The 27,125-nt window shown below is 41.5% G+C and overlaps 3 protein-coding genes across 5 annotated transcripts; all 3 read left to right on the forward strand.

Moving 5' to 3' along the window:
- The first annotated feature begins 2,432 nt into the window (after window positions 1–2,432).
- LOC310862418 (nascent polypeptide-associated complex subunit alpha-like) lies at window positions 2,433–8,458 on the forward strand. The gene is made up of 8 exons (XM_083770319.1): window positions 2,433–2,521; window positions 3,731–3,802; window positions 6,565–6,650; window positions 6,773–6,850; window positions 6,944–7,090; window positions 7,206–7,334; window positions 7,965–8,087; window positions 8,223–8,458. Exons 2-8 carry the CDS (start codon window positions 3,733–3,735, stop codon window positions 8,235–8,237), a joined length of 648 nt encoding a protein of 215 aa, XP_083626445.1. The 5' UTR covers window positions 2,433–2,521; window positions 3,731–3,732; the 3' UTR covers window positions 8,238–8,458.
- Window positions 8,459–12,208: 3,750 nt separating this feature from the next.
- ptges3a (prostaglandin E synthase 3a (cytosolic)) lies at window positions 12,209–16,393 on the forward strand (the record flags this gene model as incomplete). The annotated part of the gene is made up of 9 exons (XM_083769715.1): window positions 12,209–12,306; window positions 12,504–12,524; window positions 13,417–13,530; window positions 13,640–13,709; window positions 14,079–14,177; window positions 14,464–14,553; window positions 14,649–14,705; window positions 15,175–15,202; window positions 15,315–16,393. The coding sequence occupies 9 exons, from the start codon at window positions 12,209–12,211 to the stop codon at window positions 15,332–15,334; spliced, it is 597 nt and encodes a 198-aa protein (XP_083625841.1). The 3' UTR covers window positions 15,335–16,393.
- Window positions 16,394–19,873: 3,480 nt separating this feature from the next.
- Window positions 19,874–25,285, forward strand: dtx3 (deltex E3 ubiquitin ligase 3). 3 transcript variants are annotated; one of them, XM_083770295.1, is made up of 6 exons: window positions 19,874–20,217; window positions 20,303–20,402; window positions 20,571–20,611; window positions 21,332–22,188; window positions 22,875–23,092; window positions 23,300–25,285. In XM_083770295.1, exons 3-6 carry the CDS (start codon window positions 20,599–20,601, stop codon window positions 23,373–23,375), a joined length of 1,164 nt encoding a protein of 387 aa, XP_083626421.1. In that variant the 5' UTR covers window positions 19,874–20,217; window positions 20,303–20,402; window positions 20,571–20,598; the 3' UTR covers window positions 23,376–25,285. The 3 variants fall into 3 exon arrangements, with proteins under 3 accessions (XP_083626421.1, XP_083626420.1, XP_083626422.1); XM_083770294.1 differs by having other exon boundaries at window positions 19,874–20,402; XM_083770296.1 differs by having other exon boundaries at window positions 19,874–20,402; window positions 21,332–22,128.
- Window positions 25,286–27,125: the final 1,840 nt, after the last annotated feature.

Raw genomic sequence — 27,125 nt, forward strand, 5'->3', positions numbered from 1 at the left:
ATTTATTGCAGTCAACAGAAAAGCCATTTTCACACATGCCTGAATAGTGGTTCTCAAAAAACGTTGTCATGGAGCCCCGACTAGAGATGCACCATTTTACGTGGATTGTTGCTTTGTGTAATATATGGGGTATGAGAGAATTGTTTATAATATAGGCTACTCTAGTAGTCTACTGGCTAGTATCTGCATCAACAGGAATGTGTTCTACTACTCCTTTGTTATATTGAGTAAAATAATAAATAATAAAATAGGCTATATATATTATTTGATTGTGTAAGATTGCTCTTTTTTAGGTTGTTCCTGCATCTCTACACTGTGTTTTGGATGATAGTGGTCATATTGGTAATCGTAAATAAGCTATAATTACAGTGCTCTAGATAGATTTAATCCTTCAGAGCATTCCAATGTTTCTAATGCTTAAAATGAATCACTCTTGTGTGAAGTGAGCAGTGCCTTTTATCATGGTGATGATCTATGATGGTGATGACGCAGTAACCACAGTAACCGTGCTGCTACCGACTAATAGACACCCATACACACAAAGTCACATGTTGGAGCGGTTAGCTCCGCTAAAAAGGTTTGCCAAAAATGTCAAAAGTTAAGTTATAACTCATTTTCCCATAGCTTAACAGCTGCAATGTAGGGTTACAGACACACCCAATTTCATACGATAAGCAAACATGTTTGTAATGGTCCAAAAACATTAAATAGACACCAAGTTTGCATTTGTAGCTCATCTCTCTCAGCTCTGAACTTCTTAAATACAAGTCCAAGCTAGCCAAGCGCTTCGACAGTGATCTCCAAACCCAACTGGGCATCCTAAAAACCCAACGAAACAAGTTAAGAAACAGTGTAAATACCATGACTAAATCAGCTAAAAGTAACTTCATCAATGATAAAGCAGAGGAAAACAAAAACAATCCTCTTGAGCTCTGGAAGCTAACAATCAACTAGGCAGAAACTAGTCTGCCTAGACAGAAACTAGTCAGAAACTAGAAAACCAGGTTTTCAAACATTAAATCGAACGACACACTAAATCAAACGACACAACTACTTGAACATCTTCTTTACAAACATAGCAACAACTCTGGTTAACAAACTGCTCTCCCACTCTGGGCTCTTTGGTGTAGAGCACATTAAAACCTTCTACAGAAACCTAGGTGTTTATAAAGACGATTTTAAACTAGTTATGGTAACAACTGATGAGGTAGGCCTACTTAAGAAATGGAGTGCCCTCCAACCCCACAAGGCCACTGGCCATGACAATATTCCCTCCACCTACCGACGGCTGCAATTCAAAACTGGCCCCCGTAAAATCTGAATCCCCCCCCACCCCTTTTTCCCCTCACTTCTTTTCCCTTTTACCTCCTTTATGATGAATTCCTTTTCTGTTCTTTGACTATATAGAAGTGTCTATTTGTACGTCTCTAAATGTTTTGATGAATTGCTCCGGTATCCTGCGGGCAACGGGCCGGCCCACGCATCACTAGTGTGGGGGGCAGAGGGGTGTTTAGCGTTCAGATTATTTTGGGCCCCCTAAAACATCCAACATACTTTAGGAGGGCATCAAAGGGTCTGTCAAGGGCCCCCATTACACACACACACCCCGTATCTAAACGGTAACAGGTACCCTCGCCCATAATCCATCTCGCCCCCGTTTTTTTTTGCCGACCGCTCAGTGCGGCGGTTCTTGTAGCATATTTATTTTGTTTTACTGAGAATAAGGTTAGAAATAAGTTTAGGGTTAGGCGTAGTTTTACTGGGGTTAAGTTTAGGAATAGGGTTAGGTTTCTGGTTTTGGCACCGTTTTACTGAGTTTAAGGTTAGGAATAAGGTACGCCCGGCACGAGTTGGTAAAAGGGCAACTTCATTGGTATTCATATAGTGATATAGTGAGGTGATTATTCTAATTAAGCTAATTATGCTAATTATGAAAATTGCTCAACATGCAACTTAGTATTGCTCAAACGTTAGGGTACTCAATATTTCCAGGTTCACAATGGGGCTCTATGGGTTGGCAAGACAAGCCACGCCGCCACAGCCATTAAAAATATATATATTTGGAGTGAAACGGAGTGTCAGGCTACTTCAATGAACTGAGTAGGCTACATGAGGACCCCAATGGAAAGAACCATATGCTTTCTTGCGTTAAATGGGTTATTGGGTTAAAATCCTTTTAGCAGACCTTGTATTGAACTGTACTTCCCTGTGCTTTTTCTGCAAACTGTACGTACTCAATCAATCAATCAATCAATCAATCAATCAATAAATCAATCAATCAATCAATCAATCAATCAATCAATCAATCAATCAATCAATCAATCAATCAAACCAGGGTCTTACTATGGTCATACTACTGTTACTACATACTCCAGTACAGAAGGTGGCGCTGGCAGTATGCACCTAAATGGTTGCAGTCTGCCTTAAAAGAAGAAGAATCCACGCTAAGGATTCTGGAAGTTGCAGGCAGAGTCATAGATATTTCACAACAGACAACAATCCTGGAATAACCTTCCTCACAGTAAGTTATTCGTTAACACGGTAATGTAGCCTGATAATGCTGAGGAATTCAAGACATTTTGATATAATCTCCTATGACTAGCGACAGCGAAAAAATAATAATGGAACCGTTATTGTGGTCATCGGTTGTTGTGCGTTCCCGACGGGGCTAACGTAGCCCCATATATGCCCTCAGTCCCTACGCTCATTCTGTAGCTCGGAGCTACAGAATGAGCGTAGGGAGGGACTGAGGGCACATACGGGGCTGGGCCAACGTAGTGACATGACAACAGTGTTTCCAAATGTCAAATGCTGCAACATAGAAGCGTGCACTGCACACAGATCGTGTAATGTCGTCTGCCAACATGGGTTATTTTGTTCGATAATCTGGGTAACGTTATCGGTCTAAAAAAAACGATCCCATAATTTCCTGTACGTATGTCACATTGCCCTTGAGGATGACTGACTGATATGCAGATTAAACTAAAACTTTGCCAAGTAACTCAATGGCCTGCATGACGACCTCATTTTGCTAAGACAACTCCAGATCACACATTTCAGCCAAGAAGGCAAATTTGCCCCATCATTAGCTTTATTGCTCCTTGACTTGCAGAATGAGAGTGCAGGAGGAGAGAGCAGTCCCCTCGAGAATAATATAAAGTTTTTAATTTAAAGAGAAATGTATGCTGTAGTCATGTTTTGACTTTTGTTTTTAATTATTCTGCTGAAAACCTATATTTTAGTTTCCTTAATAAATAGGCTATTATCAGCACTGCAGGCACAGCTAAACATGGAATGTTGCTCAATAGTGTTAGAAACACTAGGAAATGATGTACAATACATAATAGTTGTCTTTGTACAGACCAGCCACTTAATTGTGACCAGACACATTGTGTGGGTTAACATGATCTATATATTATATATAATTGATCAAGTTACAGGAAGGTCTAGATTAGGCAGCATGACATATTATACAGTATGTTTCCACTGTAGAAAACAGGTGATGGAACGCAGTGAACTTGACCAGTAGGCCTATGATGAGGCTTTATACTCGATTGAATTTGAATGATCGTGGTTATTTGCATTATGTATGTATGATAGACAGAACTCATTGATCTAATGTGCCATTGTGTTCCAAGACTTGTGCAGCTGTAAGTTCATAGAACGTTTTGGAAATAAGGTTCTGTATTACTCTGTAAACCTTTTTTCTTTCTTTTTTCTTTGTTCACAGATATGCCAGGGGAAGCTACAGAGACTGTCCCTACTGTGGAGCAGGAACTTCAGCAGCCTCATGATGATTCAGGTTGGTTAGCTTTTCTCTCAAAACGTAAAGGCTGTAGGAAGTGTATAAATCATCTTTGTGTTCATTTAAAGGTGGAAATTTGGGTAAGGTTAGATGAGTTTGAAAATATACCACAGATTACATTCATATCAACGTTGAGCCTAGAGATGGTTTGCATCCCAGCTGAAACCTTGTCTCTTCCTCAGCCTCTCATCTTGAGGTCTTCTCCTCCACTCCTTGCCCCACTACCACTAGACACCCTATTCCTACCAGAAACAATGACACTAAATCTGAGACTGAGCTGTTGTATGCACCTGTATCTGCCTCACCTAACGCTGTACCAGTGGCCAACCAGCACCAGTCTCCATCATCAAACTCCTGTACCTCATATCCCAAGTGTTTTCCCTCCCTTCTACTTTCCACTCCTCCCTCCACGCCTCCAGCCATCCCAATTTTTTGCTCACCCCCTGGCCATGGACACCAGGCCAACCATCAACCAAAGGTAATAAAAGTCGGAGAGACCAATGGCTCACAGGTTTCCACTAACTTATTGCAATCTACTAAACCCTCCTGTGTGCCAGGCATGGCCAACATGCCCTTCCTTGCTGAATCTAACACCACTACGCCAGCTACTGTGCCTTCAAATCCTGCCCTTTCTGATACCGCCAGTGTTGCTCCACGCATTCACAAACCACCCACCATACCTATGCTGTCCTCTCTGTGCTCTACCATGTATATTGCCCAGTCCACAGTGAACATTACTGCCTCTCACACAGCCGAAGAAGCTGCCCCTTCTCCACCAGACTCGGTTGATGTTCCACCTGCTCTATCAACAGCCTCTGAGGCTGTTCATATGGAGGATTCAACCTCTCAGCCTGTCCAACCTGTCTCCTCTCCTGTGCATCTGGTCCAAGTTATACCACCTGGAAGTGCTCCCAGAGTTACACCAGTGAGGGCCTCTCCCATAGCCTTTAAAGTCACATGTCAACCTGCTGCTCCAGCACCAATGTCATTTTCTGCTGCTTTAGCCATCCAGCCCAATAAAAGAGCCACTAGAAGTCAAGTACCAGTGGAGCAGGTGGATGCGGGCAATCCTTTTGGGTCCTCCATTGATGATGCACTGCAACACTTTGACACCAGGGTTGACCACACTGTTAAAGAGGCATCTGTTGATGATGAGCTGGCTGAAAAACAAGAAGGTGTTTTGGCTACCACTACTGCAATTTCCTCTGTGGTGTTCGCTACTGAAATTGTGTCCAGCACCATTGAGGCAGTTTCCACAACTCGATATCTTTTTCCAGAAGCCTCTCCACCTGATGCAGTAATGTCCAGTAACTCTGCCCCTGCAAGTTTGGAAGTTGTCTCTCCCCAGTCTGCTCCAGGGGGTTCTCCTCTTTCATCTCCTGAAGATATTGATCTGGCTAAGCTGATTCCATCACAAGAGCAAGAAGCACCAGTGGAGCTGGTGGATGGGACATCAAGCAATCCTTCATGGCCTTTCGTTGATGATACCCAGCAACACCCTGACACCAGGGTTGACCACGCTGTTATTAAGGCATCTATTGATAATGAGCTGGCTGAAAAGCAAGAGAGTGTGGATGATTTGACTACCACTACTGCAGTCTTCCCTCTAGCCTTAGTTACTGCAATTGTGTCCAGTACCATTGAGGCAGTTTCCACAACCCGATCTCATTCTCCGGAAGCCTCTCAAACTGATGGCTCAGTCTCTGCCCCTGATAGTTCCCATTCTGGTCCTCTTTCATCCCCTGAAGTGATTGACAATCTGCCTCGGCTGATTCCACCACAGGAGTGCGTTGACTCATTTATAGACCCTCAAGCTCCTGTAGTGGAGGCCCCATCATCACCCAGCCCTGCTACACCTTTCTTCCTCACTGAGCCCCCTCCAGAACAAGATTCCACAATGGAACCAGTCATCCAGACAAATAAGGGTATCTTTTTTGTTGTTGTATCGGTGCTGTGCCTGTGTTGCATGGCATTAGCCTACAGTATATGATGTGGAACTAACCAGTAACCACCACATGGAAAGCCTTGGAAAGTCTTCTACTTAAATTATGGATGCAACTATCGATTATTTTCTCAATTATTATTATATTGATTACTTTTTCAATTAATCAAAGCACTAAAAAAAATACACATTTTAATAATTTGTATGTTTGAGGCATTTAATACATTTTTACATGCATCACATTTTTAGCTTAATAAATAATGACACTAAACAGGATGGTGTGATGCTAACAGTGGATGACCAGTCAACTGGAAAGTTAAATGACAATTGTTTCTACAGTATTCATCCCCAAGATTTATAGCCCAAATTCCCTTGTGGGAAAGTATATTACTATGCATGTGTTAAAATGAATTTGTGTGAATTGTTTGACAGTGGTCTTGTCTTGTACAGCATTTTTGTTTTTTTAAAGCTCAGACGTATACTTGTGAAGTGTTTTGCCTTGTCAGTTTTCAGGTCAATGCAGGATTTATAATTCATATAGCCTTTACTATTAATTTATCAGTAACAATCTTAACACTTTGGTTTACATGGAGCTATATCCTGAATGCTGGCAGTGATTACAGTGAGAACAAGACTATCCTAACTTCTTATTCAGTGCAGTGCGTTTTGTGTGCAGTTTATTTCTATAACCAGTGAATGGATCTGTCTTTCAAAGTGATGCTTGAATAAGCAGATTGTCACGTACATTTTTCAGTAGCTCTACCAATGTCTTTGGCACACTGTATATCTCATTAATTGAATGCGTGATGATTTGTAGGGTCCGATACTAATTCGGAGAGCGATGAGTCGGTACCAGAGTTGGAGGAGCCAGATGAAGGCCAGGAACCGACGCAGCAGGCTAAGGTATGTCCAGTACAGACCTCAGCCACTTGACACTATGACAACACTGTTAAAATGACAGTTTTTATAAATAGATGGACAAAATACTTTAAATCATGTCACTAGTACTCACTTGTCCTCCTCAGCTTGCTGCAGCAGCAGAGATTGATGAGGAGCCAGTGAGCAAAGCAAAACAAAGCAGAAGTGAGAAGAAAGCGAGAAAGGTCCGCTACTAGAATTTGAGTTTATCTGTGATTTCCCTCGATCAGTGTCTGAGGGAAATTCAAGTGATTTTGTGTTCTCATATCTGTCTTTAGGCTATGTCTAAGCTGGGCCTCCGCCAGGTGACGGGAGTGACAAGGGTCACCATTCGCAAATCCAAGAACATTCTGTTTGTCATACCCAAACCAGATGTCTACAAGAGCCCAGCGTCGGACACATACATTGTATTTGGAGAAGCCAAGGTAAGAAGCATTTTCACTTCTGACTAGTAGTTAATGAATGCCATATGGTAATGCAATTATAAAATGTTTTTATCGTGGTCCTAATTTTATGGTTGAATAATATGTTTCGTCCCAGATTGAGGATCTTTCTCAACAAGCCCAGCTAGCAGCTGCAGAGAAGTTCAAGATGCAAGGAGATGCTGTCTCAAATATCCAGGAAAACACACATACACAGATTGTACAAGAGGAGAGTGAAGAAGAAGAGGTAACCCCCTTTTTCTTCTTTATCAATGTGGATCAGTTATCTTCATTCACTTCCAGTGATGTAAATAGGTTTTCAATGTAATGGGTCCCGGGATCCAGGGTGGTCTTTTAGATGGGTCCCCCCCGGAGGGTGACATGATTGCGTCCTTTCTGAGTCTGCAGGATGCAGGCTATTTGCGTCACTGATCTTTACACATTTCACAGCTGAAATGTTGACGCGATCGATGTAGATCCCAGTCTCTACAAGCTGAAGCTGAATCTTTAGGTCACACAATCTCATTGGTTAACCATGTTCCAATATCCTTACCTTAACCAGATGCGGATTTGGCAATTATTTGGCTCCAAGCTAAGCTCAATTTTGAGTTGAATAATTTAATCTAATTTAATGCCTAAACACCGCCATTTTAACATTACGCTCACATCTAACACCTACTGTGGGTATGCGATGCAAGAGTGTGGTCTAGCCAACACCAACTCGGGACTCCTGAATCTCTGCCCTCCACACTCTCCTATCTAACATCAGGGTCTATCGTTGCAGTGCGCTTCTTACCTTTCCTGGCTTTGCTGGGTATGATACTTCCGAAGCCAAAGAAATGCAGTACATAAAATTATTGCTATCCTTACTTTGTAGGTTGATGAAGCTGGCGTGGAGGTAAAGGACATTGAACTGGTGATGTCGCAAGCTAATGTGTCCAGGGCAAAGGCTGTTCGTGCTCTCAAAAATAACAATAACGACATTGTAAATGCCATAATGGTAAGAATATGGATTTATGTTGAGTTACACGTGGATACTATTAACATTTATTTTATGTTGTAACGGTTATATCAGTGGTACCAATGGTAAAGGTACTAAAATCTCTAATGGTATGTTTATTTTATTTTATTACAGGAGTTAACCATGTAGATCATGCAGTATTTAAAATGTCTCACCTTCGTTTGCCTGGAGAAGATTGACATCAATTTAACAATTTCCTGCACTGGAATTAATTTAATTCAATTGAATGTTGGTTCCTAATTTGTGTATGGTTCCTTTTGCTGCTATTATATTTATTTTCTGTACACATTTTGCTTGGATAATTAATGTGATAATCTTATTTAATGTCTCACTAGCAGTTGAATAAAAAGATCCAACATAAATTATATCAGGAAATACTTATTTCATGTTTCCGTTGTTTTGCGTAGTCTACTCTGTATGACTGGACATTTTTCATTTAGTCCCAATACGATACCTATCTCAATACAGAAGTCGTGATGCATATCCATTATCCAGATGAGTTTGCTGTTATGATCCATCCATCCATCTTCAACCGCTTATCCGTAGTCAGGTCACGGGGGGCAACAGCTCCACTAGAGTGCTCCAGACTTCCCTCTCCAGAGCAACATTAGTGACTTCCTCCTGGGAGATCCTGAGACGTTCCAAGGCCAGTGAGTCGATGTGTTTCCTCCAACTGCGCCTTGGTCTGCCCCGGGGACTCCTCCCAGTAGGACATGCGTCGAGGACCTCCCTAGGGAGACACCCGAGAGCCATCCTAACCAGATGCCTGAACCACCTAAGCTGGCTCCTTTCCAGGCGAAGGAGCAGTGGTTCTACTCTCTACGAGTCTCTCGTGTGACTGAACTTCTCACCCTATCTCTATGGGAGATGCCAGCCACCCGTCGAAGAAAACTCATTTCGGCCGATTGTATTCACGACCTTATTCGTTTGGTCATGACCCACACTTCATGACCATAGGTGAGAGTAGGAACGAAGATTGCTCGGTAGACAGAGAGCTTTGCCTTCTGGCTCAACTCTCTTTTAGTCACATGACCAAAATGCCACAAGATGAATCCCAAAATATCTTCAAAATTTGACTGGGATGGGCTAGCTTTAGCTATGTTTCAAGTACTCTGACCACCGCTCTCCCCCAGATTTCTTTAGTGGCAACTTTGCAAGGACAGTTTTAGAATTGGTGAGTTTGTAGATTATCTATTTTCAATGGCCAAAGTATAAAATAGGATTAAAGTGGTTAAGACTCATTTTGATGGGGACCCTCTCGAGGACTCCTGCAGGGTCCCCAGACCCCACTTTGAGAACCACTGCTACAATTTAGGCATTTACCAGATGCTCTTAATCCAAATGATCCACTGCTGTACTGTACATCCCAGTAGTCTGTGTGCAAATGTGATTCAAGCAGGAAGAACAAAACGGAACATGTGGGGTTCAGGTTTGGTTGTGGACTGGCCACAGGACGTACCAGCCAGGCATATGCCCGGTGGGCCAGTCTGGGCCAAATGTTAAATTATTTGTCTGTTGGTTGTGTATCATTTGATTAATTTATGTTGTACTGTAAATGTGGTGGTGTTAAGGGCTTGTATTTCAAGTATTTGTAGTGGCCTCAACCCGAAATGTCCGGGCCGAATTTTTTTCTCTGTCCAGCCCTGGTCTGAGTAGCCGTTTTGTTTAGTAGTTACTTTGTGGTGTTCGACTGAATGTGCTCCTCATACCCACTAGAGGGGGTGAGAGGGGTTCACCAGTGTCTGGCTTAATTCCTCTCATTCTCCAGATCCACAAGTTCCACAACCAAGGTGGAAGAAAAAGAAAGTTACTATGTTTACCCAGGGTAACTGGACTAAGCTCAAGAACTTGTTTACAGCCAGGCCCTGCTCATAGAACATTTCATGGTAGGGGTTCAATGCCTTGTTCAAGGGCACTTCAACGGTGGTAATTTTAACGTGCCGGTCCGGGGATACGAACTAGCGACCTTCCGACATCAAGACCGCTCTGCAAACCGTTCGGCCACCGCTGCCACCTAAGAAGATTGTCATTGAATACTTTGTTTGAAAAAAGAAAAAATCACAAGAGTACAGTTTAATATAATGCTAAAGGCAGGGCTTGACATTAACTTTTTGAGTACATTTCCCATTCACTTGTCCGGACACAAAAGTCACTTGTCCGGAGCAAGAGCACATGCACACAAATGCATGTTTTATCAACTAACTTTAATTTAGTTTGGTGGATAAATGTTTGAATTAGGGCTGTCAAATGATTACACATTTTAATCTGATTAATCACAGCTTCAAAATGAATTAGAAGCTGACTTTAGCAGACTTTCATGTTTTTTTTTTTTTTTTTTACATTTTTACATTTTTCTTTACAACATAGTAATTTCAAAGCAATTATTCACATATATTTTCCCCCCACACCCACATGGCAGCACAAACCTAAACAAAATCTTGTCCATAAATACAAGCAAAAAACACATTACATACAGTTAAACAAACAAATGCACAATGTGCCCATCACAGTTCCTTACCCCCAACCTACAGCTGACTATACTCCAATTAACCATGGCCGGGACAACACTCCACACGTCCCAAACTCTTCTCCCTTCTGGCTCCAAAACTGTGGAACGCACTTCCCATTGCAGTCAGAACTGCAGCATCACTCCCAATCTTCCGCCATAGTCTGAAAACCCACCTTTTCAGACTCCATCATGGCCCATAGCACTTACCCCACCCCCTTAGATAGCATTTCTGTAGACTTAGATAGCATTTGATACAGACTTATAGCATGTTATGTAGACAGCACTATAATTGCATTGTATGTAGTCATAGCACGTCATAGTACATATGTACATATGTATAGTATAGTAGTATATGTATAGTTTCATTATATAGATATTCCACTGTTACTTTCTTAGCTTACGCATGTTTCATGATAAATGTTTTTATGTGATGTATTCCCATGCTTTTTTGTTCTTGCTTAATGTAAATCGCTCTGGATTAAGAGCGTCTGCTAAATGCCTAAATTGTAAATTGTAATTGTAAATTGTAAATTGTAACCATTATACATCCAAAGCCTCTTCAATATTACCTTGCTTAATGAAGTCCAAGAACCTCTCCCATATCTTATAGAATACAGCAGGTTTCTTCCTAATTACATACAGTACGTTACGTTTCTCATGTGCCAAGATGCATGGTCGTTAAATTCCTCAGCCAAAAGCCGATCATAGGGGCATTGACATTTTTCCAACATAGCGCAAGCCTGTAACAGGCAAAGGTCAATCATTATTGTACAATTGGGTAAATACTGACATAATTTAGGACAGAGAGGAACTGGACCTGAGAGACATAATGGACCACAGTCACCTCCAAAATGTTTTAATCTCCTAACATTCCCATAAGCAATGGAATAGTTCACCTTTATGTTCACTACATTTTAAATTATAACATAAATCAGGAATGTTAGGATCAAATTTATTTACTTTCTCTCGGGGTTATATAAGTTCTCATTATCCAATTATACTGAATTAGTATTAAAAAACATTCACGATTTTGTAACCCATTTTTCACCCCTGTGTCAATTATCTAATGTGATCCTGGGCTCCACACTCCCTCCGCCAACCTGGGGAGAGCAACGGACTTGAACTCGTGCTTCCTTCATGCATGAATGTCCAAGTTGCTCCTTTACACCTGACAGGGGGGAGTTTCCCTGGTTGGACATAGAGTGGAAGGAACACGTTATTCCAAACAGTTCCTTCCCCCTCCATCAGGCGCCCCCTGACGAGGGGGATGCAGACCAAGGCGCAGATGAAGGGATTACATCAACTCACTGGCCTTGGAACGTCTCAGGATCCCCCAGGAGGAAGTCACTGATGTTGCTCTGGAGAGGGAAGTCTGGACTCTGGAGCTCTCTGGTGGAGCTGTTTCCCCCGCAACCCGACAACGGATAAGCGGTTGAAGATGGATGGATGGATAAAAAAAGACAATAAAATCCTAATACTAGTAGTATTAGGATAACACGAGCGGTTTGGAATTGTAACAGCTGAAATCAATAATATATCAATTTATTCTGATATTAACCTGCGGGCCACATTGATTGAAGTTGGGGGCCGCATGTGGCCCCCGGGCCGCCAGTTGCCCATGTATATTCTAGAACCATCTCCGTTCATCGGTCACGTCGGTGCCTGCCTGCTGGTTGGTGGTGCTGCTTGGTACGTCACACCCACCACGAAAGCCAGGAAAGCACGCGATGTGACACCGGGCGCATCTGTTGGTGCACTTATATTATTACTTACCAGTTTATATCCGCAGTTGTTTGTCCCTTCGTAATCTTTGACGGTAAAACAAAATAGGCAACGTTGCGAGAGACATTGTTGCCCATAAAGAGAGGAACACAAGTGGTATAAAGTACTGAACAAGATGTAAGTGTGTAAGTTTCCTTTCTTGTGGCTGTGAAGGCACAAGTGATATGATATCATGGGTGTGTGATTGGGATACATTAGCCAGCAAGCTAGCAGACATTAGCGTGCCGTGGTGCAGCCGTGCATGGTCTCTCCAACGAGACTCGTCTGCCGATGCACGGCATTTGTTCTTTTTGAGTAAAAAACATGCATGAAGAAATGCGAGTCCTTTTTAAATAGATTCCTTAGGTCAATTACCATTAGCTCAGTTGGCTAACTGTACTTGACCTACTGTATAGTCGATACATAGCTTGCTAACGCTAGCAGAGCTACTATACTAGGGTAGCAAGCAGAAAAATGACAGCGTCATGCTTGTGTTAATTGAAATGTGGACTTACAGCTGCTGTTCATTGGTGACAATGATGTGACATTATTAGTTATTCATAGCCAGAAACGCAAACCTTAAGCTGAACAATATGCAGGCCTGGGCCACAACCATAGACTGGCCACAACACAAACTAATCTCAGCCATGAGTGAGTTGCACCATCATCACCACAAGTTAACACCCTGCATGTCATTTTACAATAATTTATTACTAGTGGCATCTAAGTTTGATATGTACCTCCAGCCAGGGATATTCGCATTATTGAGAAATAGTGTCCTTGGGCTTTAGCACTTCTCCTGCAAACATTTTGTTTTGTTTTATTCTGCATGCATTTTTACATACTAAACATTACTAAAAATAAAAACAATTGTATTTGGCAGAGGGGAGCCAGCTTCAGCATCATGGTTTATATATTACTTTGCCTGTGCATACTATGAAAATGACATTAATTATTTTACAGTAAGGTTAGAATTAAGTAATGGGTATGTATTAATGTTGCTTTCTTTGCATATAACCCTCTTATCTTTCCCATCAGGCAGCCTGCAAGCGCTAAGTGGTACGACAGGCGGGAGGCTGTGTACATTGACTTCACTGTAGAGGACAGCAAAGATGTAAAAGTACAATTCGAGAAGTCTAAATTCACCTTCAGGTACACCAACTTCACTAGGTTTACTCATCAATGGCATCCTACTAATGAGTCCTTTCAATGACTAATGAGTTGTTTCCCAGATGACTGTACTTCTTGCTTTAAATCTCAGTTGTGTTAGTGGGACGGATAACCTCAAACATCAGAATGCATTGGACCTTTTTGCAGCGATTGAACCCAAAGTAAGTTGAACCTGTGTCAGTTGTGTTGATGCTCTTATCTTATTCACATGCATGTAAAGTTTAGATTCTAAACCATGGCAGTAGTATTTAAGACTCAGGGGTAGAGTGGCTGGATGGTAACCGCAAGGTTGCCAAACTTGCCAGTTCAAACCCGGGCTCCCCCAGAGTTAGTGTCAAAGTGTCCTTGAACAAGACACTGAACCCCTTATTGCTCCTGATGTGTTGGTTGGTTCCTTGCATGGTCTTCGTCGCCATCTGTGTATGAATGTGTGGGTGAATGTGTAAAGCGCCTTGGATAAAGGTGCTATATAAATGCACCATTTACCATTTATGTACCCCCCCCCCCTCCTCCTCCCCACTTTGAAACAGGATTGCAAGCACAGACGTACTGACAGATCTGTGTTATGTTGTGTACGAAAAGCAGAGCCTGGGAAATCATGGCCACGGCTAACCAAAGATAAGGCAAAGGTGATCTCTGTTCATAAAATATTTTATTAATCCACATTAGACAAAGTGCTGCAATGCAAAGAACTGCAATGTTTATCTGATCTGTTTTTATTCAGTTTCTTTATCTCTTTCCACCTTTCTTGAAACTGCTGTGGTGGAGCTTGTATGGCAATTAATTTCACCCATTTTGTTACACCTATAAACCTGTGAACCATGTGCATGTTGTATACATAAGGTGTGTGTGTGGTTAAAATAGCATCATATTGTGTTCATTTACATACTCATCCTTTATTATATCTCCTTATAGTCCAACTGGCTCAGTGTGGACTTTAACAATTGGAAAGACTGGGAAGATGACTCAGATGAGGACTTGTCAAGTTTTGACAAATTCTCTGAGGTAAGGTACAGCACAGCATAGACATGTCTGCAGAAGGTATGGTCCCAATCAGACAGTTTCTGAGAAATCAGTCTTTCTCCTGTATTTCTCTGTAGATGATGAACACCATGGGAGGGGATGATTTACCAGACCTGGATGGTGGAGAAGCTGAGGTACAGTATATATATTGACTGCCAGGTATGAACTAATTAATGAATTCAGTGCAGACCTTATTTTGTTTTATCGGATTCCTAGCAACATAGAGTCAAAACTGATGAAAAATGATATACAATATTTAAGTACCCTTTGTTTTGCTAGGGGAGTGGGTTCTTTTTTCTTTCTTCCCCCCCCCCCCCAATGTTATATGGTCATGATTCACGTTCCACCTGGATGGCTTGAAATGAATCTTAAAATAATTTATATAAATATTTTTGGAAATCTCTGGGAAAAAATAGTGGGGTCTGGAACGATGGAACCAGAAAATGGCCACCACTGCTATGCCCGGCCTATATGATACATATTATTTTTTAGATTGACCCAGGGGTTTATTTCATTAGTGGTGTATGAAAATAATGCATTGGTTTAATCTATGGAACTTTACCTATTTCTTACTTGTGGTCTTTTTTGGGGGTTTATTTACAGCATGAGCCTGCAGACAGTGTTGATGAAAGTAAGTACTGTTCTGTTTGATTGCTATTATATTTGAAATTTAGAATAGCTTCTGTTTTCAAATTTAATTTGGCTGAGTTCTAATGTTATTTACATTTCCCTGCTCGTGCCAGAGATGCCAGACCTTGAGTAACAAATGTTTTGATGCCACCCGACAAGTGAACAAAGTGAGTCACATTTCGAAGAAGAGGGAGGCTAGAAATGAGGTGGCAAGCATGTGGAGAAGGAGGCCTCCACTCTACAGTTTCCAAAGCCAAACTTCCGAAGCAGGGAGTGACTGTTGGATACAGACGTGCACAGTGATCCTTAATGGTTTACAGTGCGGTCCTTTGCTGTTCTGTTTTGCATGGACAATTCCGTTGCAATGATATGTCATTGTCCTTTGAATTATGACTGGAATGGGTTGTGCTGATGTCTTACACCCTTTTCCCCCTTTTTGTCATTTGCAATGTAAGTAATTACATACTGAACATTTTTATTTCTAATATAGAAAACTAGTTTCAAAATTCCTATTTTCAAAAAAGGTAGATTTTTTTTAATGAAAGATTCTCCCTTAATGTTTGTACTGTAAATTGCAGTTAATTTTTTGCTTGTTAATTTATAATGCAGATTAGCTTGAAATACATTTCTCAATGTATGTCAACAATGGCTGCAAATATTTGATAAGTTCATTTATTTAAAATGCAAATAAAATTATGCCTGTGTAATTTACAGCCTGTGTTATCGTGGAGTGACAAACCTCATGCAGGCACCTTTACATAGGTGTGTTTGTTTCTTATGCCAGTGTACAGAACATTCTGAGGCAAACATACTTTTGGCTAATTCATTTTTTGTTTTTTGCTGTTCTTGCACATTGTTACATATACAAAAAAAATCTTCCATAAACAAATGTGTGCAGAAATTATTACAGTATAGTATACCAATAGATTGATTGTTTTTACTGATGGTACAGGTAACCTCCCCGCCCCCATCAAGTTTTGCAAACTTGTTAGGTAACTTTGTTAAAACGTTTTGATTTTGTCAAATGGTGCAGGAATTTTGGACACCCTATTTCTAATAAAACTGTTTCAGATCACCTGAATATAGTTTTAGTTTTGAGATGTTACTCATTGAGGCTTCACAAAAATTGGAAGAATGTTCTGTGTTGTGAATAATGATACAATAAATAATCAGTCTGATCACAATTTAGAAACAGTGCTGATTTTTACAGGTCTATTGTATACTTATACTAGAAGACATTCCAGAAATCTTATTCTGTGAACACTATTTTTATACCCCACAGCAGTTTTTTGAAAGACCATTGAGAGAACACCTGAAATTACTTTACATACGTATGTTAAGCTACTTTATAGCAGGAAAACAGTGTAAAGGCATTGTGTAGTTGTAGACCCTAGACCTAGAGTTGACAGCATTGTAGTAGAGTTCGACTTCCATCACAAAATGCTATATCTAAACACAACAGAGTAAATCAAAGCTTAACATTTAACCATTCATTATTGCAGAATAGTTTCTTGATCCTACAAGGTACATGTTTTCCTGAACGTCCCATGCTGTAGAATTGGAAATATGTTGGCTTGAGGTTCCAATGATCGTTAATGTATGGTAAATAGTAGTGGTGCACGATATAATCGGTAGTATATCCAAATCTGCCACAGATGCGGTGCATACTTAGTTTAGACTAGTCATTGGTTAGACATGGGTTAAGGTTAGGTTTAGGTGTGCTGCCCTGTGGGAGTTTAGAGTTGGAGGGTTTGAGATGGGTTGGTCATTGCCACTCATTGGTCTAACCAATGACTAGTCTAAACCAAAAACTGATATTGATGACTCAATAATGTGACCGTCAATAACTCACTTTTGTTTTGTGTATTTCTAATATTTGAAGGCAGCATAATCCATATATCGGAATCGGTCAGAATAGGTATCAGCAGATACTGTATGATCCTGCAAATAATTGGATATTGGTTATTTCATAATCGTGCACCCCTAGTAAATAGGCTGACTCATATCAGTGTTATAGAATATAGATCTTCATTTTTGGATCTTTTGCCAACACTTGCAGCGCCCACTACATCCTGCAACAGAGGAGGATGACACAGGCTGCACTGGGATCTGGAGCCTGAGAAGATCAACTCTGATATGGAGCATATGGTTTACTTTATGTACAGCAAGATCTGTGGCTGCAGCAGTCAGCGTAGAGATGCAGCCAGTCAAGTCCCTTGTAAGAAATACCATAGTGGTCCGGGCACCTAGGCCAGAATGTAGTCTGACAGCGTGTCGCAGGGTCGAGTCCCGATCCCGACGGCCTTTGCTGCTTGTCACTCCCCATCTCTCCCCATTTCCTGTCAGCCTACTGTCCTATCTAATAAAACTTAAGAAAATAAAAATAATGACTTGGGAACCTTATTTGACCCCTCTTAAATGCCAACTGCATCTCCAAGACACTGTAGTGGGCACTGCAAGTTGAAGGCTGTTGCACCTGATTATGTACGTGGACGTGAGGATGCCTCACCAACAATGAGGTTCCAGACAGATGGCAACATCTAAGAACTAGAAAGGTGCATTTCTGGGAAAATTGCAAGTGTGACTGTACACTGACTTACCTTGTTAAATACAGTATGATGATGATGCATTCTAATGATGTATTGACCCACATGACATCACAGGGACCCTAGGGCATAGATAGATATATATGCCACAGGGAGTTGAGTTACAGATACAGAGTAAGGAATGTATACAGCAATACAAAGGTACGGTAAAAAATAAAATGCACCACAGCCATGGAGCAAGCTTAATTGTCTCGTAAAAACCATGTGACTCCCATTGAAAATGAATTGCGAGCTGCTCTGCCCCGCTCTCCCCCAAGGACAGTGAGAGAGCACGCTGTCTTTTGTGTGAGCGATGCCTTACACCTATACAACTACCCTGTACTATAGGCAGAAAAACAACAATAACTAACACGAGGTTACAGTGTCCTCACAACAAAAAGTGTCAAGTGTCCAACCGTGCAACCAGTACAATCAGTGCAAAGATGCAAAGAAAGGTGATGGTGTCCACAGTGCCATCAGTACAATAACTATCTACTAACTACAGCAAAGTCATTAGTGCTTATAGTCCTTGGTACATCTTTTATTCCAGTTTTATGATAGTTGACCTGACAGAGCGCCCCACGTGTGTGTGTCTCTCGTTGTAAATCCTCATCATAGCTACCGGCACAAAGAACATGCCATGTCTACAGTTCCACCCAAGCCATGATTGGATGAAAACGGCAAAAGAAAGGGTATGGTATTCATTAAATATAGTATTATAATTATAATACTATATTAGTAATATGAATATAGAGCTACAGGGTGGGGTAACAGCACCATAAAATAAAATAGGCTTATCAAGCTGTGTGTGGGCTGGAACCAGGCATATTCCTACACTGACAAAGGCCTGTCAGACTACCTGGGTGCAAACCCAGGGCCCCTAGGACCTTGACCTTGTGAAATTTGGTACTGGTGATTTGAAGACACCACATTTTGTGTAACACCTGACCTGAGCTGAGTATTAAGGCCTACTTATTTATTCACCTGTGATAATCTGTTCATTATAATGTTCTCTTCACATTTTGTAAATGAAGCCTCATTTTGTAACTTCCGCAACAATGTTTTTGTTCATCCTTATAGAAATGTGGCTTTTTACTGGGTCCTTTCCTTCATTTTACTAGTCGTGTAGTCTGTCTGAAGTCTGAATTTGTAAACGTTAAAAAATAATACATTTTTAGCTTGTGGCCCTTGGACTTTTGCTGAGTGGCCCCTGAGCCATCTTAAATTAAGTAGCCCTGCCCCTGACTTAAATTCTTCTTTTAGTGTTTTTGTTTGAAGCAGGGTTAGATGACAGTTTTCCATTTCTTTACACAGTCTTTTGCATTATTGTTGTCTGCGAGCTCTTTTAATCTGCAAGGGTTGGGTACTGAGTAGGGTAACAAGAAGACTCACCCCGGTGCGTGCCCGTTTTCCTCCCGGAATTTTCCCCAGTGAGGGGGATAACTTTGTAATATGCTATTGGCTGTTTGTATTCTTTTTGGAAAAATATAAAAAGATACTCCTGTGGAAAGGCTATATTATATTACTTATATTGACCCTATAAACAATTTAGTATTATTTAGTATATGTAAGGTTTTGCCCCCTCAAACGGTACCTCGTCAGATAATCCTCACATATCCTACAACAACTTCTGTGAACAGACTTCACTGTAGTAGCTTTTCATAAATTATATTTGTACTTAGGCTGTCTGCTGTCATGAAAGTTTAGTTAGAGAAATTCAAAATCCAGCCGTCTGCTGTCCAGCCTCTCCCACCCCTCACTGGGGAAAATTCTGGGAGGAAAACAGAAACGGGGTGAGTCTTCTTGTTACCCTACTATTCCTGAGTAGTAGAGAGCAGACAAGGCAGTGCTGCATCGTATGGTCCTCTGGACATCTTCTCCACATTCACAGATGGTTGGGCTGTGACTTAAATTATAACTGATAATGATCAATCAAGGCCCTGAAGTGTGATTGGGAGAAGAAAAAGAAAACAATAAACCAATCATGTTATTTAAATGTGACGAACTTCCTGGTCACGTTCCCGTAGGTCTCCCATAGAGTTGAGGTCTCCCCTATGTTTTATTATTAACAGCAGCAGCCGCGAGCAGCGCTGTCGAGCAAGCTCACGCTTGTGCGACTTGACCATACTTGACGCAGGTTTCGGTCCATATTTACGCTCGCTTTCACACAGACCAGACACGGATATAACTCTCTGGTTCGTGGTTAAGCCGGGACATGGGTTGAAAGCAAAAAGGGGAACATAATGAAACAAGGAGTTATCTCTCTCAGCTAAGCTGTCACATCGCTAGTGTGGCCCGTGTCAGATAAGTGAAGCTAAAGCAAGCTGGGTTTTTCGCTTGGCTCGTATCAGCCCCAAGGACGTACGAGCTAGGAGGCAAGACTACTGGGACGAGCTGTGGTGTTGGACGGGTTGGATGGCATTGCCACAGGGTAGGGAATGGTGTTTTAAACCCTAAGCAGATGAGCCGTGTGACTGGGTATCATGCCTTGACTACAAAAGACTTCTTATCCGCAGATAAACTGCAGCGAGCGAGAATAAGGCCTCGTCCGATGGAGAATAAATAGTGTTTTTTTAATCCGGCCAGAAAGCAGCGACGATCGAGCCACGGCAAAGGGTGAGCTGTCGAAATGATCAAAGGAAACGTTTGTAGGCTATGTTTTTGTTGGAACATGATCGAAATGTTGCAATCGGCTTGTTGCGAAAATTGAATCGACCTGCTGTTGACGTTTAATGTAAATACAACACAGTCTCAGTATTTCTTCTCTCTCTTTTTGTTCAACAGGAATCTTTATTCAGAATTAAGGGAATTTATGGGATCACAAGGTAATGTTATTTCCCTCGAATTATGCATTGGTGTTTTATGTGACTGTTAGTCGCGTATGATATTTACAATGAACAACTGTATTGATGGGGTGCAGTCTCCTTTGTTTACAGTCTGCATTTCAGAACAGCTGATATGTCCTCAGCTCAGCAATGCCGCGATACTGCCTGTTGTGTAGGTTTGACGTGCTGCGGCCACTGCGACTAGCTCCTCAAACAGGGTTGTTCATCACAAGATGAGCAAAAATAAATATATAACGAACATACGCTACATAGTTTTTACCTAGTTTGACATTTGACTACGACTTTAAACAATCAAACCAATTAATACTGGTCTCAATCTCGCTTGTGTGTAATTCAGTGTTTTTGCTTTGCAGCGCTGCTTTGCACGAGCTCATTTAGTTTAGGCCGAGTGCCACAGGAGCATAAATAAATACATACCTTTTCTTTTACAGGCAGAATTTAAAACACTTTATTCCGATTGGTTCATATTTAGCAAATAACGATAACATATGTGCGTTGCAAGATGCTAAAGTATCACAACCTTGTATCTTTAGTAGAATATAATCAGTATGAAAAATAGGGTACTGAATAGGATCATATAGTGTGACTGTGTGTGTAACTTCTAGTAAATTTGCATTCAAGTGCAAATCACGCTTGCATGAATGCTATACTGCTCTCAAACCTGTCTAACCATATGCCAATGTGTGCATTTCTGTGCAGTTTCATCTGATGAAATGAGTGTGCGTGCTGGCCAGGGTAGTGATGAGGTGCTGGTGTCACAGGCAGTGTGGGATTACCTGGTTGCAGCCGGGCGTCCCTGGCTGATTGACTTCCAGGACAAGCAGGGGATGAGCGTTGGTATCATTAGGCGAGGAGAGAGGGGGGGCTGCTGTGCTGTGAGGCTGCAGCCCATGGAAGGCTCCCGGAGAGCTGGCCTAATGGATGGATCCATCTCCAATGAGACCCGCAAAGCCTTCATTGACTTATGCCGCTGTGCCCGCAAAGAGATGAGCAAACTTGAGGGTGGTCCCAAGAGGAAGCGGACTCTGCTACCTTGTGTCGGTGTCCTGCAACCAAACGGAGAGGGGAGCATGCTCCCGCCGCCACCACCCCAGCCTCGGCGCTCCCAGAGGCAGCAGCAGAGGTTCAGGAAGCCTGCTGACGAAGAGGCCTGCATGATGCTTCATGAAGCAGCTCACAGGAAGGAAATGGAGCCTGGCATGGCCTCCCACACTGAGGCTGAGGACAACACCTCCTGCTCCATTTGCATGGGGGACATGGTGGAGAAGACAACCCTGGAAAGATGTGGTCACTCTTTTTGTCGGTCTTGTTTGGATCAAGCTTTCAAAGTGAAGAGGGCATGCCCCGTGTGTCGGCTAGTGTATGGCCAGTTGATTGGAAATCAGCCTGCCAGTGGTAGCATGATAGTGGAGAGAGACCCAGATTTGGAGCTGCCTGGGCATGAAGGCTATGGTTGCATCTGCATCATTTACAGCTTCCCTCCTGGACTACAGGCAGTAAGTAGACCAAGGGCAAGTGGAAATGAAGACCTTCATTGTAATACCTTCTCTATTGGAGTAAGAGACTTGAATAGAGTTCACAATAGTCATACGGTTACCTTCTCTACTACAAACATTCTACTACAAACGTTCATAACTTTGCTTGATAGACCAAATATTACATTTTCGATTAACCTAAGCTACTTTACAAACTTACTAGTTTAGCATAGAAATTATTTTATATTAATTTTATGTATTTGTTTTCCTGTGGAAGTTCATCCAGTTCTTTTTCCCTTCACATTTTCCATTTTCCTTTACTTTATCTAGCATATTTCGTTTGCTGATAACAATTTGTCCAGTTAAGCAAAAGCAACTTTAAAAAAAAAATGCTTCTGTGAATATTTTATCTTATCATGATTAAATTATTATCAATTCTTCAAACCACGGTGAAATTTAAAACAAAATAATTGTATTATTACACTGTACTATTACATACAAGTATATTTTTGTATGTCCCAATATGTATGTTGAAATATAGCTCAAATATATATATATATTATTATGAAATGGAGTACAATTAAATGATTAGCATATGGACTATGTTATGTAGAACAAAATAACAATGTTAGCCCTTGAAGCTGAGAATGTTTGCATTTAACCTTTGGAGTGATGTATAAGATTGCAACAACATCTTTAAAAAATATTTCTTTGAAAACCTTTTAGCATCACTACAACCTGATCTTGTTTTGTGTTTGTTCTAATAGCCAGAACATCCAAACCCAGGTGTGCGGTACCCAGGGACAGACCGCGTGGCCTACCTCCCAGACAGCCCAGAAGGAAACCGTGTGCTGGGCCTATTACGTCGGGCCTTCGAACAGCGCCTTATCTTCACCATTGGTACCTCCATGACTACAGGCATGCATAATGTCATTACCTGGAATGACATTCACCACAAGACCTCGATATGGGGAGGCGCCCGCTGGTATGTCGTTACTCTTTGTTACACAGTAGAGTAGGCTAGTGGCAATAGCATTTTATTATAGCCTCACAATTCCTCAGACATAGCTGTGCTATGGTGTCTGCAAAAAGGCCAGTGCATGAATAGATTTAATTCACTCGCAGGTATAATGTGAAGCTCCAGGCTGAGATTTACACTGATGCACTGACGCCTGTTTATTTTTCCTGACAGCTTTGGCTACCCAGACCCTACTTACCTGGTGCGAGTGACGGAGGAGCTCCGAGAGAAAGGCATCACCGCAGACTGACTGTGTGAAATTGCCGGACTATTCCGGAACTTTCTAGACTCTTCTGTCTGTCCTCCTTGTATCAGACAATCATTAGGCTGAAGGTTCTGTTCCGACGGCGTCCAGTCCTAAAAGGACAGCTGAAGACGACTCCCTCGACAGACCCAGTCTAATGCTGTGGTAGAGCCTACCACACTACACCTTGTCCTCCTTCTGTTCATCCGTTTTTCTTGGGAGTTTGACCTATCTCACTAATCCCAGTGCTTGGTATGGAAGAAAGATTATTATGAGTGTGGTGCATTCTACTATAACACAATCCTCTACCTGTCACTGTTGGCAATAGGACCCAATATCTGATGCACTCATTTATAAATCATGGCGTGTTGAAGTTTGAGGTACTTATTATTTTGAAATGTAAAGAAAAAGGACAATTATTAATTATGTTCTATTAATGTTTGTTTCTATGCTGGGGAACAATTTCTTTGTTACAAGCACACATTCTTTTGTCCCCCCCAGTAGTGTTTGTTAAGTAAGTCTCTTATTTGATCGTTACTAATTACCTGTTGTAAGGTTGGTACTTGGATTATGTGGCAGAAGAGCACTGCTTCAGTAGAAAGAAATAGTTATCTAAAGTTATTGCAATCTAATGCACTCACAGGCACTTTGGTAATGGAGTCAGTTTTCCAATGAAGTAGGAGTATGGTGTTTACCTCCTCTTGATGGGAGAGTGCTCGGGGAAACAAGTCTGTACTCTGCAAGGCCACAAGCTATTAGCTGGGTGGCTACAAGTTGATGTCAATAGCTTGAAGCTCTACATATTCCTCATTTTCCTCATTTTTTACTTGATTAGGAAGAATGTTATTACTTAGATGTCTCCATGGCAGCACCTTTTGTTATGTCCCACAGGCTCCCTGCTATTACTCTACTCAAGCCTGTTATTCCAAGATGTCTACCAGGTTTTGAGCCTCGTCAGTTCAGTTGTTAGTAGTACAGTGTGCTCATTTCTAATGACCAGATTTATGACGATGTCAAATGCAAAGGGCATACAGACTTTACCAAATCAAAGGCACAAAACCTCTTTAATTATCTATGCCACTGTCCCTGTACAAATGGCAGATTTGCCTGATAATTAGCTCATTTTAAATGAGACAACTGCTGTAAATTTGTCTAAATAGATTATGAAGATGGAATGAAAACCCGTTACCTGACTCAAGAAAATTTCACAGAAACAAATATTGCTGTTCATTTGAGTTTTGGAAATTTGGTCTGATATTATTGTGCCTTTCCTATATTCAATTTTGATACAAATCAAGCATGATGTTAACTAATGAATGATAGCAGTTCAGGCGTTTTAGGTGTTATTTGATTGGTTAACAGCATTATGTTTGTAGCTATATTATCTGGCTTTCAGTAAAGCTATCATATGGTTCATGATAATATATATAGTATAAACTGATGTGTATATGATTTAAGTTCTCATTTGTATACATTATGGTAGTCCAAAAGCTTAAAAAAACAACCTCACAAATGGTAAATATGTGTGAATGTGCTTGCTTAGTGCAGTAACATGCTTGACTAGTGACAACCTATAATTAATTTGATTAGTCAGTGACCCATACATAAAATAACCTGTCCTCTTTTTCACAAATATTTTATTTTTTCCTTTTTTAAGGGACCAACTCAAAATTTCTTGTGACACAGGATTGTAGTTTACTAAAGCTACCGTGCAAACATTTCTATGCAGTAAGTTACATGATCAGAATGGGCCAGAAAACGGAATTGTCAAAGGGATTGCACATTGCAAATTTGATTGTTGAAGAAAAGTTGGAGTTTTGCTTTTTCTAATTGTGTTTATTTGTATTTTATGAGTCTGTTGATATTCAAAATAATTGCTTTACATTTTAATACTTGAATAAAAAGGTTATGTTATAGGTTGCTGGTTGTTTGAATAATATTACATTTTTGGGATTCTTAATAAGATTAAGTCCTATTCATTGTACAAAATGTGACAGGAAGAATCCATTGTATTTGTAATCAATTCTGGCACAAGGGCACCAGAGCAGACTTTTACATACAAAGGCCTACAGTAGCCTACCATTATTATTGGTTATATTACTCATTATTTCACAGATGGCTGATCTGATTGGCCATGGTTTTGTTCAACTAGGTTCTGTTTCACCAGTGTTTCACTTTCACCTGCGGTGGTGTTACCTCAAAGAAATTCCCCACTGTCTGAGTGCGTCTCCGTCACGGCACCATGTGACTTTAGGTCGCAGATAAGTAAGCCTGGGACGAGTGGGACCGAGGCTACTTTAGGGTCTGGTTTGACGGGACTAGCAGTAGCAGCAGTAGCCCCATATGTGCCCTCTCCCTACGCTCATTCTGTAGCTCCGAGATGAGGTCACACACTGGGCCCCTCCCACCGCGTTTCAGAAACGGCGCAAGTTTCCACAATAAGTGTTTCTTATCCTTACCACACCATTAATCCAAAACGTGTAGGGCCCATGCAGGTTTACACTAATTCAAATTTAGGATCGGCCCAGAAAATCCAACTCACCATTTGAACTGAGCCCTTACGTCCCGTCTTTTGTCAGTCGCTTGATCGCTTCCATGTTTATCAAGGAAGTTGAAAAGCTTTAGCGCCTCCCCGGCGCCTCCCCTGGTCGAAAATTTCCAACTGACTTCAGTTCACTCGACATGCACGCGCACACGCACACTTCCTTGATAAACATGGAAGCGACTGACAAAAGATGGGACGTAAGGGCTCAGTTCAAATGGTGAGTTGGATTTTCTGGGCCGATCCTAAATTTGAATTAGTGTAAACCTGCATGGGCCCTACAGGTTTTGGATTAATGGTGTGGGTAAGGATAAGAAACACTTATTGTGGAAACTTGCGCCGTTTCTGAAACGCGGTGGGAGGGGCCCAGTGTGTGACCTCATCTCGGAGCTACAGAATGAGCGTAGGGAGAGGGCACATATGGGGCTATAGCATAGAGTTATAATACTCTAAGGGCTATAGCAGCAGATGAACTGAATTCGCGCATGGGTTGCTGTGGTCAGGGTTTACTTTACTGTAGTGTTTTGGATCAATTTTGTTTAATATATTCTAAGTTTGTCAGAAGACACCATTCGGACGTGTACATGTACTGTACACCACTCAAACGAAATATCGAAGAGTTTTTACAGGGGCGGGGGCGCCGCGTGAGTCATCCACACACAAGTAACCTGCTTCCTCCTCCCAGTCGGCCCATGGCCCACATAGTGATTTCCCAATTCAACCTCAGTTGTTACCATAGACTGTAAAAAGAAGGGTTGTTCCTCTAGTCTCTAGCCGGCTCCTACACTGAAAAACGGCAGCATTCTCATCATCACCATTCACCCGACCCGAACAGACACTGGGGAAATGGAGGCTCATACAAATAACAGCGCTACTGCCACTACATAAATGGAGAATATACACCTTGATGATGATGCTTGCGCCATATGCCTCAGCAACATTCGAGATAGGAAAACTTTAAATTGCCGCCACTCCTTTTGCACTGAATGTATTGAGGCGAGTTTTAAATACAAGCCTGCTTGCCCAATATGCAATACTTTCTACGGAATCCACATTGGAACACAACCGGAAGGGAAGATGACAGTGGCGCATACCTGGCACTTGGCTGGCAGCGTTTACCTGGCTTTGAAAACTGCAGAACCATACTTATTGAATATCGCTTTCCCGCAGGAATACAAGGGGTAAAGAAAGTGATACTATTTTTGGAAGTTTAA

This window comes from Protomyctophum parallelum, assembly GCF_964188405.1.
Source record: "Protomyctophum parallelum genome assembly, chromosome: 7".
Classification (NCBI taxonomy): Eukaryota; Metazoa; Chordata; class Actinopteri; order Myctophiformes; family Myctophidae; genus Protomyctophum; species Protomyctophum parallelum.

What these genes read in the sequence shown, in the direction of transcription:
- dtx3 (XM_083770294.1), top strand. An exon ending in GTAATACCTTCTCTATTGGA is followed by an intron (nt 22,189 to 22,874) that starts GTAAGAGACTTG and finishes TTGTTCTAATAG; the next exon opens with CCAGAACATCCAAACCCAGG. An exon ending in ATATGGGGAGGCGCCCGCTG is followed by an intron (nt 23,093 to 23,299) that starts GTATGTCGTTAC and finishes TTTTCCTGACAG; the next exon opens with CTTTGGCTACCCAGACCCTA.
- LOC310862418 (XM_083770319.1), top strand. Translation starts at nt 3,733, where the DNA reads ATGCCAGGGGAAGCTACAGAGACTGTCCCTACTGTGGAGCAGGAACTT. An exon ending in AACCGACGCAGCAGGCTAAG is followed by an intron (nt 6,651 to 6,772) that starts GTATGTCCAGTA and finishes TGTCCTCCTCAG; the next exon opens with CTTGCTGCAGCAGCAGAGAT. An exon ending in AGGAGAGTGAAGAAGAAGAG is followed by an intron (nt 7,335 to 7,964) that starts GTAACCCCCTTT and finishes CTTACTTTGTAG; the next exon opens with GTTGATGAAGCTGGCGTGGA.